General features: G+C 30.0%; 1 protein-coding gene and 1 long non-coding RNA gene across 2 annotated transcripts; both read left to right on the forward strand.

The window, feature by feature from the left end:
* The first annotated feature begins 5,136 nt into the window (after positions 1-5,136).
* LOC136092375 (uncharacterized) lies at positions 5,137-6,521 on the forward strand. The gene is made up of 3 exons (XR_010644377.1): positions 5,137-5,190; positions 5,735-6,268; positions 6,390-6,521. It is a non-coding gene; the product is annotated as an uncharacterized LOC136092375 (long non-coding RNA).
* A 96-nt stretch (positions 6,522-6,617) lies between these two features.
* LOC136091770 (uncharacterized) lies at positions 6,618-10,251 on the forward strand. The gene is made up of 3 exons (XM_065819482.1): positions 6,618-6,798; positions 6,903-7,802; positions 9,709-10,251. Exons 1-3 carry the CDS (start codon positions 6,751-6,753, stop codon positions 10,249-10,251), a joined length of 1,491 nt encoding a protein of 496 aa, XP_065675554.1. The 5' UTR covers positions 6,618-6,750.
* The last annotated feature ends 5,146 nt before the right edge of the window (positions 10,252-15,397 follow it).

Raw genomic sequence — 15,397 nt, forward strand, 5'->3', positions numbered from 1 at the left:
CTATACCTGCCCTTACTCAAACCCTCAGTTGATGTAGCAGCATTAACTTGCATGTTATCCATAAATTAGCCAATGTAGCTGCACTCTCCTACATTTCTCCCCAAATCAGTAATACATCTTTGTACTGTCGATAGGTACGCGTAAATCCGGATTTTACGTAACCGTTTTTTCGGCCGAATCCTGTGAAACACTTCAAGTTTGTTGAAAAGTTGCATGATATGAACTTGTTTTGCTCTGTTATTTTTTAGTAATGTGTATCAAAATAGACTTTTTTAAATACTAGAATTATGGAACTTTAAATTTGCATGGATTTTTTTGATTTAAAATTTTATTTATTATGAATTTGATTGTTGTTAAAAATTTGCTTGTTTTTTGGACATCAAGTATATATCAAAGAAATGCTGGATCATTTTTCAAATATAGCTTTTCACCTTTTTTCTTACTACCTGCCAAATTTTATTGAAAAAAAAGCATGCCCTGACACCTTAAAACTTTACCCCAATTAGGTAACTATTTTAGGCTTTAATAATGCTATACACTGAGGCTAGGAAGAGGGGGCAGAGTGTATTAGTAAAAGCAGTAATGATATTAAATATAGATTATATATTTGAATTAAATAATTTTAATGTAGTTAGCAACTGTAGTGTCAGTATATTTACCATTATTTTAATATATTATTATTTTTTATTTATCAAAAAGTAAACTACTTAATCTAATTTTTTTTCTCTAGCTATCATGGGTCTAAAAATGAAGTCTGTGTTTTATGATGAATGCAAAAAGTATTTAACTGATAATTTTGCATTGTCTCAAATAAGCATTGACTCTAATACAGAATGCAGTACAGTTTGTAGAAATAGACATATTCTTTTATTATTTTTTATCATTTTGTTTAAATTGAAACTAGGCTTTTGCATGTTGTTTTTTTTAATTAAATAACATATATTTAATAAATATAACACTCTTTTAAGCGATTCTAATTGCTTATGGCTAAATTTTTGATTTTTTTTTTTGGTCGTTATTTTCTTATTAAAACAGTTTCAGACGTATTGTATCTGTTTGATATAATATGTCATCTCAAGTTGAAAAAAGATTGCGTATACTCTCTCTCAATACATATATATACATATACATATATATATATATATATATATATATATATATATATATATATATATATATATATATATATATATATATATATATATATATATATATATATATATATATATATAAACTATTAGAAAATCACTTAACAAAGGTTTTTCATTTAACACGATGTTTCATCAATAAAAATTCATCAGAAATGATGATGATTCAATAAAGACTCACCAGAAATGATGCATTTCTAATGAGTCTTTATTGATAAATCACAGTGTTAAATGAAAAATTTTTGTAAAGCGTATTTCTTTAAATTTAATTTATTATTGCTCTGTTCTTTGAAGAACATTGAGCACTAGGGTGTCCCAAAAAAAAGAAAAAAAGACTATACCCTCAAGTGTTTGGGATTTGCTCTGTAGAAAAAGAAAATACCTATATGTTATGGTTCATTAAGTCGACAATTGCATGATGTATATTTTAAAAATTTGGATATAACAATTTTTTCCGTATTTTTGTTACTTTGCTTTTGTAATTATTGTCATGAAAAAAGGATTGTTGTAAAAATCATACAAAAAGATTTATTAGCTTAAGAATGTTTATAAATTTTTCTAATAGATTTACTTGTTAAATAATTTTAACTAGTGTCCACAAAAACATCTTGGATTTGAACTTGTGTGTTTTAAAGGAGTTTGTTATCATTTTGGGATCAATTGTGTTGTTGCTGAAGTTATTTCTGTATGGATCGAAGCAGGTTTTTGAGATTATATTCAGAAAGGAGCTCAAGTAAGGTAATTAGTAACCTTTAAAATAATGAATTTTTTTTCATTTAATACTCGTTTTTTGATAGCTTAACTGTAATCGTTATCAATACTATAATTTTTTTTATTATTTACTTTAATAACGTTTAATTACTTAAGGACAAATTAAGAAGTTCATTAAAAAATACGCTAAAATGCTAAAAATGAAATCACTTGAGTTTAAAGATAAAACAAAACATAACATTCTAGTAGAAGAATTTAAATTCGAGTTAAATAATCTGTTTAATATTTCAAAAATGGATTTTAAGGAGAAAATTAGAGCATCTAATAATGATCTAGAAGTAGTTGAAAACGATCTAGAATCTTTTAAAGACCAAATGAAGGAAAGGAAAATGTTCATTGAAGAAAAAGATGATGCGGCTTACAGAGCTAGAACTGAAAAGAAGAGACTCAGAATTCTAGCTATAGAAAAACAAAAATAAAAAGAGATTCATTGAGTTCAAGTAATCCAGGATAGTAGCATATCAATATGTAGTGAAAACTTAGATGGATTTGAAACAGCCGATTGCAAATTTCACTCTTCAACAGACGATGAATTTGACAAAAAAACTTATGAAGAAAAAAAAAGGTCATTGTGAACTACTACGTTATTAAAAATAATTTTTATTTATAATCAAGTATTTATTTTATTTCCTGAACAACTTTATTATTAATAGAGGCATATTAACTCAACAACAAAAACAAATAAAAAATTTATTTATTAAACACTTTTAGATTAAAGAAAACGACTAAAATAATCATAGAGCTTATATAAAATAATCATAGAGCTAAAATAATCATAGAGCTTACTCCTGATGAGCTTATTGAACCAACACCAATTGTGGCAGCAAGATATAATATTGGAATACAACCTCAGACTGCAATTATGTCTGCCATTCTTTCCAAATTTAATGTTAATTTAAAAAAAAATAAACATCTTTAGGTCTTCAGACGGAAACCTGTTGACTGAATTATCTGAAAACGGTTTCAGATAATTTAGTCAACAGGGGGCCTTATAAGAAAGCAAATAATTGATTTACCAAAGGTAAGAGACTAGTTCTACATTTTGACACTAGTTGAAGAAATTTCAAAAGATTTTCAAATATCTGTTGTTTATGACAGATTGGCTGTGAGCGTTAGTTCTCCAGATGCTCCAGATTGAGACGATAAATTTCTTGGGATTGTCCAATTTAAAAATGGTACTGGAGCATGCCAGGCAATCGAACTAATAAAATTATTAGAGTATTACAAGTGCGTTAATCAACTGTTTGCTTGCTGCTGCGATACAACCATTAGTAACACGGGGAAATATGCTGAAGCAATTCAATTGCTGAGCGTAAAACTTAACCCGCCTTTAATATGGTTCTTATGTAGGCATCACATATATGAGCTGCATATGTCTCACTTCATGGAAGTACTCACAGGAAAGACAAAGGTCCCCATAGAGCATTATATTTAAAGTTAAAAAAAAAGGGGAACGAAGTTTGTAGAGAAGTGAACACTCTAAATAGTATTGTAAAAATGAGTTATAACCTAGAAGTTGATTCAGTGTTGTACACTATTGCAAAAAATGCCCTTGCTTTCTGTTCAAAAGCTCTGCTCAAAAATACTTTTGCAAGAGTTGATTATAGAAACCTTTGCCAGATTGTTGTTTTTTATCTTGGTAGAGCTTTAACTAATTTTAAAACCCATCAACCTGGCGCTTGTCATGAGGCACGTTTTATGGCAGATGGATTTTACCTCCTTTCATTGGAAATGACAAAAATATTGTTAAAATATGACAGAAAAAGAGGAAAAAGAGGTACGTAAGGGAAGTTTTTTTACCGCCATTCTTTATGAAGCATGGTTTTTAAAACGCTCTCAGTCTACCAAAGCACCCAAGAATGACCTTGATGCTTTCAGGGTAAGTCTTAAAATTCAAGAGCAATAAAATGACCAGTTAGGACAGTCTTTAACAAAGAGTACAAAGTCGTTTTGTACAAAATCTTGGTACTTATTTCCTCAGCTTGTTGTGTTAGCAATTGGAGATAGTGACGTTGAAGACAATGAAAAAATAAAAATGACTAATAACCTACTTAAATTTCCTATGCCTTTGTGAAGGCATCTACAAATGATGATCAAAGGCAAAATATAATGCTTGTTGCAAATGATCATAGAAAAAAATTACAAGCCAAAATGCCATAGATCAATTCACAAAAGTATATACTTTATAACTGTTTTCCTATGCGTTTAATTTAATAAAAAAAAAGGTTTTTAACATTGTGATTCATATCTCGCTGTATCGGTTGTTTATTTCATTATTTAATTCTGCAAAATAAATTTGTAAGTTATATTTATTGAAAGAAAATTATCTCAGTAATATGCGCGTAAAACCGTAAAAAAAAAAATCTCTCTGAATTTATAATTACACATCTAGCAAAGTTGCTAACTTTAAATCAAAATTCTTTATATATTCTATCTTTATAGACCAAATCACATAGTTTGGAGGGTAAAGTCTCTTGATTTTCAAACTTTCATCATTTTTTGGGACACCCTATTGAGCACTCTATTTTGTAAAATACATTTTAAAATTTGTTTATATATATATATATATATATATATATATATATATATATATATATATATATACACACCTTTTTATATTTGAATAGTTTAAAACGCAGTTTTTTATGTATTAGGGGAGAACGGGGTGAGATGGGCATGGGGTGAGATAGGACTTGGTAATATCTCAGTGAAAAATTTAATAAAGCAAAAGTTTTTTATATATGTTATAAGTCTGCAATAGCTTCTTCATATTATTGTATTTTTTAAGTTTCAGAAGTATTTTTTTTTCGGATTATTTGCGAATATGTAAAAATCTAACAATTTTCCTGGATTTTGAAGACATCATTAATATTAAATATTTATGTGTTGTTTGCATATATTTTTATGTTTATGGTTTTTAATTATTCACTATTGTTTTATTTAACTACAGAAGAAATATGATAAGCATATGGCTACGAGAACTATATAAAATAAAGGTTTTCTCACACCTTCTAGTGATGGAGTAGATACTTTAATATCGGCCGTAACTTGAGTCGGAAATTGCACTTGGTTTTTCATATACTTATATAAACCCGATTTTTAGTCGTCTCTGGATAGTGTGTTTTTTTAAAACCAGACTGCTCTTTAAATTCTCTAGATTTTAAAATAGGCTTGTTTGTATTTCAACATTGAATACTTAATCTTTTTATAAATAGCTTGGAAATCCTTCATCCAGTGTGTTGTTAGTGAAAAATTTGATTTTCAAAACAAGGTAAGTTTTTATTTTCGAAATTTTTTGCTTTTTGTGCTAGATAGTCATTTTTTTATTAAATTTGCATAAGGATGTATGTATCTAATTTACTTTTGTGTATTTTTTATGTAAATAAATTACCCAATTTTAAAAATAAATGCTTCCCAACGAACTTACCCACAAGTAACCGGTTATTAATACCGTAATGGGCATTTGTGGTGTTGCACAATCCAATTTAGAATAAATGTTTTAAACACAAGTTTCTTAAACTACTATTGTTATTTTTTTTAAATATGGTTGTATTCTAATTTCATAAAATTTGACATTTTTTTTACTTAGTTATAATGAAAATAAAGTGTAGTAAATTGTGCTTAGCTTAAATGGCATAATAATTAATAAATCAATAATAATATAATTGAAATAGCTGTTTTATTTATCGTAGATTAGTTGCTAATCTACGATAAATAAGATTTATTTAAAAATTAATACTTAGTTGTTTTTCTTTGTTTTTATTAAGTTGCCTTGTTAATTACTAAATATATAAATCCCTTTTTTTTTATTTCAGTTTTTTACAATAACTTGTTTTTGTGACATGGAGAAAATAATTAAAAAGGCAAAAGACTTTGAAGATCTTCTTGGTTCCCACAAGTATAAACTACTTTCAAATGGTTTTGTGTACAATGTTTTTTTACAACAGAACAGAAATGCTACAGAAACAGCTAAATATTTAATTCAGCAATTTAATAAAAATGAATGTAAAGTTTCATCATTAACACTATCAATTCTGAGAGTTAACGAAAAAATCCAGTTTTTTAAAAGACACATACATTATAGCTGGGATAGGAGCTATCCCAGCTATAATGGGCAAAATAATGTCAACGTTGACAGACAGAGCCTCGGTTAACCATGCATCAGTTGTGAAGCTAAACAGCATACTTGAAAAAGAGCTGTTAGAGTTAAACTGTCATCTGCATCCACTTGATGGAATAGCCAGTGAGACCAGGAAAACACTTCAAAAGCTGAATGATACAATACCCAGTACCACTTATGGGTCAGATTGCAGAGCTGCAAATCTTTTGTACAGCATTTCAAAGTTAAGGTCAATGTTTAAATTATGTATTTGATCCAAATAATGTAAACAAACTGCATATTGTTACTTTTTTTATAAAATCAGAGTTTAATTGCTTGCTATATTTTAAGTCTGCATTATTGTATTTCAGATACAAGGCCAAAGGAGATCCGCATGGATTTAAATCCTTTCTCAAGCAAAGTGGATTATCTTGCAGTACTTTTCCAAGGTATGTTGGCAACTAATTGCACATACTGTTTTGTTCAGCTGGCATTGTATGCAGGTACTGACAATTGGTATTCAACTATCTAGTCCATGCATTTGATTTTCCAATAACAAATGCATAATTTGTTTTATTCTGTTTTTAGGCATAGACAAATACTAGTCAACTATCTGGAGAAGTACTGCAACAACACGACTTTACTGAGGACATCTTTACTAAGAGATTTCAAGAATGAGGAGATAATGATCCATCTACAAGCCCTTGGGGCAAATTCTTAACTGGACCTTGGATGGCCCTTTTTTATGCAGAGGAAAAACAAAGAAACCATTTTGAATTGGTATGCAATTTTTTTTATTTTTACTATGTAATTTAAACATTTAATGCATGTTTTAATTTATGATCTAAAAAAATAACTTCTAATAAAAAATAACTTCTTTTTAGGCTGAGTATCTCAAGTCTGCAATTAAGGTTGTGGAAATACTTTGTGATGAGCCGGAATTTCTATTGTCGTCACAGTTAGATGCATTTGGTCGCCTACTGATTTCTGATGAGACATTGGTTGCATTACGCATTATTGAAGGGAAGTATTTGGAGCAATTGCTTTCTGTTTTAAAAATAATAGCTAATGCTACAGTGACAGTTTTAAAAAGGCAGCTGACAAGGTACTTGACTGGTGAATTCTCTGCACCGATCCAATTCATGCAAGATAAGGCAGTTAGTGCCTCTATTAATAATATTTGGGCTGAGAAAACCCTTGGCATGATAGACTTTTTTACTCGCAGGGCGCCCAATGATGAAATTTCATTTTTAGATGGTAAGACAAAGGTTAAGGTGAACAAATCTCTGGACTGGCTGTGTAATAATACAAAAAAAGAGCAAGAAAAAATAGTTAAACTTTGTATATCTAGGGGGGCAGTTTCAAGAAAACAAAGTAAAGAGAGAAGGTTGAGAGGAGAAGAGTTAGCAAAGTTACGGTTAAAAGAAAAAGGTCAGAAGAGAGAAATGAAACAGAGAAATAGATTAGCTAGAGATATAAAAAAACTTATTTTAGAAAATAGTTTAGATATTGTACATAATTCCATTTTCTCTTCGCTCTCAGAATACCAAAGAGTCAAAGTATTAGAAATGTTAAATGAGGATCCAGTTAAAATTGAAGGAGCTAGAGTTGAACATTTATGGAATGAGGAGGGGAATGAAATAGCTTATAAGGGAAGAATAGTTATGAAGTTACCACCTGTTACTGGAAAAGTTGTCAGTTTTAGAATTGCATATTGGAAAGAGGATGAAGAAGAAGATGATACAGAAGACTTTAAAATAGTCTCTTGGCTGACGTTGCTCTTGGTGATTTAGTTTTCTATTGATTCAGGTTCTACATTTAGTTTTTTTTTGTTTTTTTTTTTTTGTTTTTGTTTTTTTTTTAAATATTTTGCCGTTTAAAAATATTAAAATAACCAATTATATTTTACAATTTTTACATTAGTAACGACAGGACTTCTAGAAGATCATGTGGATCTTGTCATGAAGCCCTTTACAATATATGGTTAATTTTTGATAAAAATACAATGTCTTAAGTGAAATAATAATAATAATACAACTTTATGCAAAAACATGTAAAAACCAAGATAAAATTTTAAAAAGCCAAGATTAAAAAATAAATAAAATATACAAAATAGAAAAACAACGAACAAACAAACAAACAAAACAAAAAAACAATTAAAAGTAAATCAAAATATTTTCAATTAAAAATATAATTCTTTTAAGTTTATGTTTGAATGAGGCAAAAGTCAGTTGGGTAGAAAAATCAAAATTTGGTAAGACTATTTTGTTCCAGAGATAAGAACCTCGATAAGAAACAAAAAAATGGTCACCGGTAAAAAACTGGTCACCTAGTTACCGGTAATTAAATATTAGACAAATGTTTACAATAGTATTTTATTTTAGTTATGCATTTTAATTTTTTTGTTCTTTTGAACGTATCATTTTTTATGATTAATTGTGTTTAACTTTATGTTGTTGTCAATTTTACTCCATTTTAAAAGATTTTCAATGTTATATTGATAATTAATATTTATATGAGCCTCCTTTCAGCAGACTAGTAATTTGTACCTTAAACATAAAGTTAATGTAATGAGTCATATATCTTAGAAAAATAAGTCTTCTTTGCACTTAGTTTGTGAACTATTAATTTTTAAATTGCATCCTTGTCAAAATTCACCCCCACTCCACTTTGTTTTTTGTACCTGATCAGATGAAAATAAGCTATTTGATCCATAAAAAATGTAATAAATTAAAGATCTAACAATGATGAATCACTGTTTTAAATTTTATTACATTATCTCAGTCGGTTTTTTACTTATGCAGTTTTTAGTGCCAGTAACGCAAAATATTGGTCACGGTTTTTCTTAATTTTCTATAGCAGAAATTACCACTTTTACACGCAGAATAAAAATCATAACTTCCGTCATAATTAACATAGACAGACAAATTAGGCGTCATTGGATAGCTCTCATTAAGCTCTATGTAACAGCATAAGTTTTGTAATTGTGTTATTATATTGAATTTTTTATCAAAGTACCTAGATGGAGTGACTTGGGACAGGAGTATTGGGGTGAAATGGGACACTGTTCAATTTTATCATTTTTTAAATTTATTGTACTTTAACTTTTATAATCAATATTTTTGTAAAAAAGCAAGTGAACAGAAAATTATGTTTATGTTTATGATAAGATTTCAACGTTTACTTCATAGTAAAGTGTTTTTTATCATAGAAAATAATAATAATTATATTGGATGTCTTTGTTACTTTGTCCTGAAGACATCTTTCACAGTAAATATTGTTTTAATGCCAATCTTTTTTGTATTTTAAAATCAGTTTAAATAAAGTTCTTCACTATTAGCCTTATTAAATTTAATCACATTATAAGTTTTATAGGGCTGTGATACTATTTTATTTTTATTAAAATAAATTTAAAATTTACAGCCTAGTTTGGATTTTGGTTAATGCAATTAAAAAGAGCATAATTTTTTTTAATAATGGAGTGAGTTATATGAGTAATAATTTTAAGAAGCCAAGAAAGTACAAACGAGTGACAAGTCGTTTAAAGCCTGATGCAGTTTATCACTACGAGCAGCTGCACAAGAGTATACAATTTCAAAATCAAATTTACAGCGGAAAATAAAGGTTAATAAAGAAACTTCTTACAGTAACTTATACTTTGATGAACAACATAAATATATTTTTAATAAGACACAAGAAGATGAACTTTCAATATATCTTCGTCAAGCATCTAATATGCATTATGGACTTGATGTTAGAGAAACAAAGCAACTTGCATATCAATATGCAATTAAAAATGACATTAAAATACCAGAAAACTGGAAAAAGAGTGAAACAGCTGGAACTAAATGGTTTTATTTATTCTTTAATCGTATAAAATTATCTATTCGTACGCCAGAAGCTACCAGCCTCAGTCGAACAACTAGTTTCAATCGCACAAATGTAGATACTTTCTTCAAAAACCTTGACAGTGTGCAGAAGCGCTATAACTTTTCTGCTGATTGCATTTACAATATTGATGAAACAGGTCTGACAGCTGTTCATAAGCCAGTGAAAGTGATTGCTGGTAAAGGAGTAAAGCAAGTAGGACAGGTAACTTCTGCTGAAAGGGGAACCCTAGTTACAATGGTGGGTAGCATTAATGCCCTTGGAAATTTTATTCCACCCTTTTTGATATTTCCTCGTGTCCACTTTCATAGCTATATGCTTAAAGGTGCACCAACAGGTACATAAGGTGATGTTAATCCTAGTGGATGGATAAATACAGAAATTTTTTTGAAATAGTTTGATCATTTTGTGGAGTATGGACATCCTTGCAAGGATCATCCATTACTTTTAATAATGGACTACCACAAAACTCGTATATTGATTGAACTGATGGATAAAGCTAAGGAAAGCAATGTTGTGCTCTTGACATTACCACCCCATTGCAGCCACAAACTCCAACCACTTGACAGATCAGTATTTGGGCCATTAAAGAAATTTTACAATTCAGCATGTGATTCATGGTTAAAGGCACATCCAAATACTCCTATGACAATATATGACATTTCTGAAAATTTAGGAATAGCTTATACGAGAGCTTTTACTTCCCAAAACATTCAAAATGGTTTTAAAGCAGCTGGCATTTTCCCGTACGATCCATATGTTTTCAGTGATGTCGACTTTTTATGTTCTTATGTATCTGATTGACCAATTCCAGCAAATGACAATTCCGACAAACAAACAATCCCCACATCACTGTATCTGAAGTTATTAATGAAAAGAAACAGCAAATCAGCACTTCTGCCTACCATTGGACAGCAGAAGATATAAGGCCATTTCCAAAAGCGGGTGAAAGGGTGGCAAAGAGAAAAAGTGCAAAAAGAAAATGTTTTAGGTCTCTGGTATTGACTGACACACCAACAAGAAATGAATTTGTTGAAAGTTTATCAGAATGTAAAAGAAAAAAAGAAGATAAAGATAAGAAAAAGAAAAAAAGTTACCCCCTCAGACATCAACTTAATTTTGACTCAATTTAAACATCAAGCAACCTGTTGAACAAAGTTACAAATGCATTTAGAATGGTATTTTATTTTTGGTTATGGTACTTAATTTGATGGTTAAATAATGGGTTTTGCAATAATGTAACATGACGATTCATTGGACTATAGTTTTAAACCAATTTGTATGGTTATTGTGGAAAATTTAAAGCGCAGCACGCAAGTAAATTTTTTTGTCCCATCTCACCCCGTTCTCCCCTACAAGTGTTACTGAAGTTGCACATTCAAAATGGATTCTAAATGCATAGATACGAACATTCGAATGCTTAATCCACATTGCTTATAAATTGCCAGTCAAGAAATGGTCATCAAGATTACCAGCTAAAAAGCAAATTGAAATGCAAGAGAAAAAAAATCAATTTGCTTTTCAAGAGAAGATGGGACTGATTGTCGATAGGCATAAGGCTGGCGGCTCAGGAACATCTAATGATGGTAACACCTCAAGAAGAGCCTTTCAGAATGAACAATTTTTTTCTAAAATCACAGGACTGAATTTTGAACTTATAAAAATATTCCATGTTTTTCTGACTTGTATTTCATGTGGTTTTGAGCTTGATGCAGATTTATTCAGGGAATACTGCACACATACAGCTAGGTTTTACGTGGAATGCTATCCATGTACTAGATCCCGCAGAGCATTCACAAAATGCTAATTTATGCCCCAGTGTTGTTGATTACATGAAATTACAAATTGGGCTCTTAAGTGAAGAAGCTATAGAGGCCCGGAATAAAGATTTAAAAAAAGTATCGTTAGCATTTTACAAGCAAGTGTGACCATATCAAATGTAATGAAGATTTATTTAAGCGATTATTTTGTTCTCGTGATCCAGTCATTTCTTCACTAAGAACAATAGTTAGTAATAAAAAGAAGGTTTTACCAGAAGGTGTTCTGTAACTGTTAAAAAACAATGTTTAGTTGTTCTTTTTATGGATTTTTACTGGCCAAATTTTGGTTACTTGCTTTAATTATTATTAAAATTAAATTTATGCGTTGTAAATTAAAATTGTCGGTAGGGGAGAGCATTCACCCATGATCCTAAAAATCTATCAGGCCAATTTACTGAATACATGTTTTCATTTCGATCTCTAGAGTAACAGTAAATAACAGCAAATTTTATACCTTATTATAATTCAATAATCATTCTTTTTACCAGAATAATTTAAGTTGATTTAAAATTATAAAGACTATGAATGCTCAATTGGGATCATGGGTGCCTTGATCCTATGTGTGTATAATTTATCCGAGATCAAATTTATAACATAAATGTGTAAGAACTATTTTTAAATTGTCAAAGCTATGTCTATAATAAATACCAATAAAGTTTTTATTAATTTTACTACAAATTTATCTTTCTTAAAAGAAGAAAAAATCAATGAAAAAAAATGTTATTTGTTACTGAGGCTCAACGTTTTTTTTTCATTACTTTCGAGTGGTCTATTCTCTAACCAAAACACAATTAATTTTGAAGATACAATATTTATAACACGCTGGTTATCAACCCTCTTTAATAAGTTATGTAAGTATGGAGATGACGCTATAGGATCAAAGGTGCTCACAGATCAAGGGTGCAAGTTCTCCCTTATTCTATAATTAAGATAAATTAAAAAGTTCCCACAAACATTTATTTGGAACACCAGAGCATTAAAAATCCTATTTTTTTAATAATTTGCAGTAAGTCAAGAATTTCTATAAAATTGACTGTCACTATAAAAAGCTTGTTGCTATGCATAATAAGGCATCCATAGCAACCAAACTTAATATCATAATATAAAATGCATACCTCGTATTGGTACTCTTACCAAATTTAGTGTATATTGCACACATAAAAAATATGCAACTACAAAAAGTAGGTTGTTGCTATGCAAAAAAATCTATAGCAACTAAATAAAAGATAACGCCTTCATAAGAAGCTCAAACCATATATTGAAATGAAAATCAAAAATGAAATCAAAAATGTTAAAATTGAAATCAAAAATGTTAAAATCAAAAATGTTAAAATGAAATCAAAATGAAATCAAAAATGTTAAAATTGAACGAGCACATAGAACCGGACCAAGAGATGCTAAAAATAATAGAACGATAATTTTAAAACTCCTAAATTATAAAGATAAGATTGATATAATGAATAGATCTGTAAAACTTGAAGGAATGAACATTTATATCAACGAGGATTTCTGTTACGAAACTGTTCAAATACGAAAAGATTTAAGAGATAAAATGTTAAGAGAAAGAAAACAAGGAAAGTATGCGTTTATCTCCTACGACAAACTTATCATTCGTGAATGGGAAAGAAAATTGACGCAAAAAATCGCCAAGTATAAATTAATTTTTTATTTTTTTATACTTAATATTTTATGGGATATTTTTAAATTTTTTTATTCTTCAAATTATTAACTTGATATTTTTAAATGAATGTAACATTTACATTTATCTTAAGCTTAAATTCTTACCGAAATTCTTTTATTTCTATATTTAAAAACTAAAAAATGGACTCAAAACATGCAAATAATTTTGAGTTTAATTCTTTTGACTTTTTTCAAAAAAATAAACAATGAAACTGATTCAATTTATTTTAGTAAAGCAGGTGCTTTGTTAAACAGTTGTTTTTATTTTTACAACAATGAACTAAAAGAATTTCTTGAGCGAGATCGCTTAAATGTGATATATTTTAACATAAGAAGTTTAAAAAAGAATTTTGAAAATTTTAAGAATAATATTGAGGAAACTTTAAATATTTTTAACGTTATACGCCTAACAGAAACTTGGTGTAGTTCTGACGAGGCTATATCGAATCTTCACCTGCCAGGTTTTAATCCTGTTTCTTTAGCACGTAAAACAAAAAAACGAGGCGGTGGAGTACTTTTGTATGTAAGTGAAGGAATGCGGTTTATAATTAGGCCTGACATGAGTATTTCTGATGCCGATAAAGAGGTTTTAACAATTGAAATTTTAGCCAAAATAACTAAAAATATACTTTTAAGTTGCTGTTATCGCCCACCATCTGGTGAAATAAGGGGTCGTCCATAAAGTACGTACGCTCATAGGGGGAGGGGGGGTCTTCAAAAAGCGTACGAAAGCGTATGGGAGGGAGGGGGGGGGGAGGGTTCAATTTAAAAGTACGTACTTCGATTTTCTAATTTATCACAATTAACCAGCTAATCAATAGAAAAGTTACATTCTGACTAAAGATTCTAGTTTGCCAACATAAAAAGATGTATGGTATATGAAGTAGAGGGTATAGTTTTCCTCTATGCACACACATGTATGGGCGCCCTCAGAATTTTTTGATGTTGCAGATAGGATACTTTCACACATCGTGCAAACTCATAACTTAAGTTTGTTTATACCTATGCCAAATGAGAAGGCTTTGCAAAATATCGGGATGGCGGAGGCCTGTGAACAAAAAGCCTTAAAACGCTTACCCTCCCGACCCCCAAAATGAGAGGGGTGTAAATTTTGCATGGTTATAACTTTTTTGGCCTGGGAACAAACGCTTTAGGGCTTTTTGTTCCCAGGCCTCCGCAATCCAAATTTTTTGCAAGGCCACCTCATTTGGCATATTAACAAACTTAAGTTTGCACGATGTGTGAAAGTATTCTATCTGGAACATCAAAAAATCCTAAGGGGGCCCATGCACACATGCTTGCCCTTATATACTGGCCCTGAGTAAGTCCTGAGGGCCGTGGTTGATGGGACGGAGTCACCCCAAAAAAAACGTGCCAATGGCGTCTCAAAGACCGCTAAGTTTTGCTAAAATAAAAAGCTTCTTAAAATAGCAAAAGGGCACAAAATTTGCTGTTGCTCCCTCCCACTGGGTTTTACCCTTTGTTTTCAATATTACTGATCTCACGTTAGACTCGTTTTTTACTTACTAAAGAGGGGTGCCTGAAAAAAACGTTCACCTTAAGTATAGTTTATTTACATTTGATTCGTTATTAAAACAAAAAAAGGTTTTCTAGATTTCACCGGGAATCGATCCTGGTTCTCCGTAGACTATTGCCGCCGCATAAACCTTTCGCCCAAATACACATTACGTTAGATAAATTTTAAATTTATTCAAATTATTATTTTCATTTATACTTAAAGACGTTTTTAAAATGCGCAAACAAAGAGCTTTGGGGTAGGATAAAGTATCTAAGGTACCCTCCGTTTTTTTTTTTTTTAATTAAACTTTTTTATTAAGAAAAAAAAAAAAGGAGGGATGGGGGGGGGGGGATATTTGAGGGGGGGGGGTATTTAAGAAACGTACGTACTTTTAAAGGGGGGTGGGGACATAAAATTACGCATGGCAACAGGGGGGAGGGGGGGTCAAATTTCAAAATTTTTGGCGTACGTA

The sequence above is a fragment of the Hydra vulgaris genome, chromosome 15, assembly GCF_038396675.1.
Source record: "Hydra vulgaris chromosome 15, alternate assembly HydraT2T_AEP".
NCBI lineage: Eukaryota > Metazoa > Cnidaria > Hydrozoa > Anthoathecata > Hydridae > Hydra > Hydra vulgaris.

Excerpts from the sequence above, each read along its gene's own strand:
- LOC136091770 (XM_065819482.1), top strand. The coding sequence starts at position 6,751 with ATGGCCCTTTTTTATGCAGAGGAAAAACAAAGAAACCATTTTGAATTG. Across the intron at positions 6,799-6,902 it reads AAAGAAACCATTTTGAATTG|GCTGAGTATCTCAAGTCTGC; the intron begins GTATGCAATTTT and ends ACTTCTTTTTAG. Across the intron at positions 7,803-9,708 it reads CTTGGCTGACGTTGCTCTTG|ACACAAGAAGATGAACTTTC; the intron begins GTGATTTAGTTT and ends ATTTTTAATAAG.